Raw genomic sequence first — 4,590 nt, 5'->3', positions numbered from 1 at the left:
GTGGTAATAGGTTACATAGTGAAGTAAGTAAACTATTTTAGGTGACAAGTAAATTCATAGTTAATGATAGATATGGCCCTGAGAAAGAATTGAGGGGACTTGTAGTATTTTTAGTGTGAATATCTTTGAATATTTTATCATAAGAGTATTATTAATAATTAAAATTTAGCTTCTTTTTCATTTTTTTTAAAATCTGGAAACTTTATAGCTGATTAATTGATGGATGGAGCAAACCATTCTGTGGTGACAGAATTTGTGTTCCTGGGACTCACCAATTCCTGGGAGATTCAACTTCTTGTCTTTGTGTTTTCATCCATGTTGTATATGGCCAGTATGATGGGAAACTCCCTTATTATGATCACTGTAACTTTGGACTCTCATTTACATTCTCCTATGTACTTTCTATTGGCCAACCTCTCCTTCATCGACCTGGGAGTTTCTTCTGTCACTTCTCCTAAGATGATTTATGATCTTTTCAGAAAGCGAAAAGTCATCTCCTTCAGTGGCTGCATTACTCAAATATTCTTCATCCATGTCATTGGGGGTGTGGAAATGGTGCTACTCATTGCCATGGCTTTTGACAGATATGTTGCCATATGTAAACCTCTCCACTATCTGACCATCATGAGTCCAAAAATGTGCTTCTTCTGTTTAGTGAGTGCCTGGATAATTGGCCTTATTCATTCCCTCATTCAACTTGCCTTTGTGGTAAATTTACCCTTCTGTGGTCCTAATGTGTTGGACAGCTTTTACTGTGACCTTCCTCGGTTCATCAAACTTGCTTGCACAGACACCTACCGACTAGAGTTCATGGTCACAGCCAACAGTGGGTTTATTTCTCTGGGGTCATTCTTTATATTGATTATCTCCTATATTTTTATCCTTATCACTGTTCAGAAACGCTCTTCAGGTGGCTCATCTAAGGCTTTCTCTACTTTGTCAACGCATATCATGGTGGTCGTTCTGTTCTTTGGTCCTTGCATCTTTGTTTATACTTGGCCTCACCCCACATCCCACATAGACAAATTCCTTGCTCTTTTTGATGCAGTTCTCACTCCTTTTTTAAATTCAGTAATCTATACGTTCAGGAACAAAGATATGAAAGTGGCAATGAAGAAAGTATGCAGCCAATTTATTATTTATAAAAGGATTTCTTAAATAAAAGTTTTATGATGTTTCCTTACTGACTTAAAGTAACATTCATTTTTTCTTATTTTAATAACAGCAATCCCCAAATTCTTTACTAGTTTTTAGGTGTCTTGTATTAGAATAGCATGGTTCTTTTAAAAATATTAAGACACCGTGTTTAATGTTATGTAGTAAAAGTACTTTTGAGGAAGGCAATTGTTTGTGTAATTGCCTTAAATTGACTAATTTGCCATGATGCATAGTTCAAAACTTGAGGACTTTATTTTTATGTAAGGAAACGCTGACACAGACTAAATAAATACCAGACAGAAATATATACACCAAAATTTATTACAAAAAAAAAAGTTAGTGGCTTTGATTTCTCCTTCGGCTTTACTCATTCTTTCCATAAAGGAATATTTCTGGAAAAACCAAATGATGATGACAGTGTTATTCAGAACAGGGAATAAGAGCAACGGGAAATTATCTGGGTTATTAATATATTTAATAAGAAAATATTTATTTATTTAATTTATTGAATCACTGTGAGATAGAGCATCATAAAATTGTTCATGTTTGCATTTCAGTTATGACAGTGTTTCAACACCCATCCCTTCATCAGTATCATTTCCCAGGACCAGTCATCCCCAGGTTCCCTCTCATCCCTTCAAGCCACCCCCGACTCCAGCCTGCCTCTATGGCAGGCAACTCTGTTCTCTCTCTTTCTTTCTCTTTCTCTCTCTCATTTTAGGCATTATGGTTTGTGATACAGATGCTGAAAGGTCGGAAAGATGTTATCATTTATATCCCTTTACCTGCTTAGATCAGAATCAGATAGCATAGAGATTCATAAAGCATTAAGGAGATTCCCAGTTTTATCCTTAGAAAGAAAAGTTCTTCTAAAGGTGCCTGCCATAGAGGCAGGGGGTGGGTTAGGGTGTGGGTGGCAGGAGGGATACTGGGAATATTGATGGTGGATAATGTGTACTGGTAGAGGAATGGGTGTTCGATCATTGTACAACTGAAACTCAATCATGAAAGCTTTGTAGCTGTATTTCACAGTGATGCAATAAAAAATTCAAAAAAAAGAAAGTAAGCCTCAGTCCCTTTAGAAGCTGTGATGGTTAGAAACTGCAGGCAATTGTATTTTCTGATATTAAATTTGAAATAACAAAAAAATTTTATAAGAAAATAAATTTTAAAGACAGTATTCAAGTTCTTGATTTCAGTTGCGTGGGGGCATTTGGCTTCATTCGGTTCTTTACTCAGTTTGGTTATAAGCAGAGTTAATAATTAAGCTAATAATTATTTTGCATTTCTTCTTTTAAAACTATAAGGATATTGATAAATATATACCTTATTTAATTTTTTTTGCCACATCTAACTGTGCTCTGGACTTTCTCTGGCTCTGGGCTCAGGGATCACAACTAGTTCTGGTTTGGGGACAACATGTATTGTTTGGAGATTTAAACCTTGGTTAGCCAGATGCAAGTTCAGTGCCTTATCCACTGTACACTCTCTGATACCCAAGAATACACTACACTTATCTTACTGCATTTATTTTCTTTTATTATAAAACTTAAGTGCAGTATATTAGAGGATCTGAAAAACCATAATTTGGATGAATGGTTGCACTTTTAAATGGTGAGGGGAAGTGTTATGGGGAAGATGTTTATAAGCAAAGTTTTTATATAGGAGAGAGATATCATATCGCCTCCCTCTCCAAATCCTCCAGTGCTCTCCATTTATCAGAGTAAAATGCAACATTTTAACATGGTCTGTAAGATGTTGCATAATTTGGCTCTTCTTTAATTCAGTGCCAATACCAAAAGAAGAAATCATTCCAGGCAGACAATATGGTCAGTAAAAAGATTTAAAGTTCTAGTTAATCAAGACACAACAAGAAGTCAAGTAAAGCCTTGCCAATAATTAAAATTAGAAGACTAGTAGGGAAGTTAAAGAGAGTTCAAATTATGGAGGTGATGTGGCATAACTTATATTTACAATTTTTGTGTCTGTCTAGGTAAGAGTAGTCTGGAGAAGGGGTGTACATGGATTGAACAGTGCTGAATTAGTAGTTTGTTACTGTAATTAATAGGAGAGGAATGGTAATTTGGGCGATGATGTAGATGCTAGGATGTGATATTTGAAAGTTTTAATTCCAAATTTTTAATTAAGACTTAATTAAGACTTAGAAAACCTTGATGGGATATTGGATGTAAGGAAAAATGACTCCAATTGTTTTTCACTTAATTAGTTGAAAGGATTGTATGTTATATCTTAAAATGGAGAATTCTGTAAGAACTTAAAACTGTTTTGTACACATTACCTCTATATGAGTTTTGGCTATCTAGATGAAAGTTTAAGTAGGCATCTGTAAAAAACTAAAGCTCACTGAGGGGCTTGTGCACTTGCGGGCTCTCCGGGCGGCTCTGTCTCACCGCCTGCGTTCGGTGCTCAGGAACCACTGCGTGGACTGAATCGGGATGGCCGTTGGCCAAGGACCAGCGAGTGAAGAATGAGGACCAAGCTAGTTGCTGATTAGTTACAGTTTATTCAATCTTCCATCTTTCCCATCTCCCGCACTTCTAGCTCCGTCCTCTCTCTGGATCTCCTGCAGCCTCTCTCTCATCTCTCTCCTCCCTTTTTCCTCTCTTGCCCTTGCCCCTAGGTTACACACTGCCAGGTAGCAAAATCAATATAAGAAAGCCCTTCCTGAGGGCTGTCAGGTTCAAAGGGAACACAACCTAGGGGCGTTCCAAAGCCCTTCCTGACTGCCAGTAGGCAAAATACCGCTTAAGGATTTTTTCTCCTCTCCTTATTCCAAACACTCATTAACATCTTAATGCTAGTTATTTTTATATGGACATAGCAAGAGATACATTGAGGCTTGCAAGGCAGCTCACCTGGCAACATCTTGACACAGACTCAGACTACAGCACTCAGGCCAGATTAATCATTCCTCACCCTAGCAGCGTCCAAATCTAGTTATCACTGTTTGGATCATGACAACATTTGTCCATGATCAAGCTCTTAACTTATTGTTAAGCATTAGGCACTTTGGCCAGGCCCATCTCGATGCCAGGATAGCAGACAACTCACCACTTTCCCTGGGTCCGTCTCATCCCTCTTCGGGACCCTGCTTTTGAGGGTGCTAGGAAGTAAGGGCAGCTGAGGCTTAGGTCCAGAGAACAGATGCCCAGGAGGAAAATATCATGTAGAGTCAGATGACTCCCAGGTTACAAAAGCATAGCATTTGCTAAGTCTTCCTGTGTTCATACAAAAAGGACATTGCTCTGAATAAACTATGCAAAGGACTCAAGGAGAAGAGAAAAACAATATTTACAAGTCAACAGAACACTAAGAAAGAAGCTACAAATAAACACAGAGGAATGAGAGCACTGTAATGGGAGTAACCCAATAAACCTAAACTACCTGAGGCTATGTTATCCTATAGGCATC

The 4,590-nt window shown here is 37.8% G+C and overlaps 1 protein-coding gene across 1 annotated transcript; it reads left to right on the top strand.

Moving 5' to 3' along the window:
• The first annotated feature begins 219 nt into the window (after positions 1 to 219).
• On the top strand, positions 220 to 1,158 carry LOC101541346 (olfactory receptor 4F3/4F16/4F29-like). Its single transcript, XM_004609528.2, has one exon. The coding sequence runs from the start codon at positions 220 to 222 to the stop codon at positions 1,156 to 1,158; it is 939 nt and encodes a 312-aa protein (XP_004609585.2).
• The last annotated feature ends 3,432 nt before the right edge of the window (positions 1,159 to 4,590 follow it).

The sequence above is a fragment of the Sorex araneus genome, chromosome 3 (assembly GCF_027595985.1).
Source record: "Sorex araneus isolate mSorAra2 chromosome 3, mSorAra2.pri, whole genome shotgun sequence".
Taxonomy (NCBI): domain Eukaryota; kingdom Metazoa; phylum Chordata; class Mammalia; order Eulipotyphla; family Soricidae; genus Sorex; species Sorex araneus.
The sequence above is the reverse complement of the archived record's forward strand: the minus strand, read 5'-3'. Positions and strand labels throughout refer to the sequence as shown.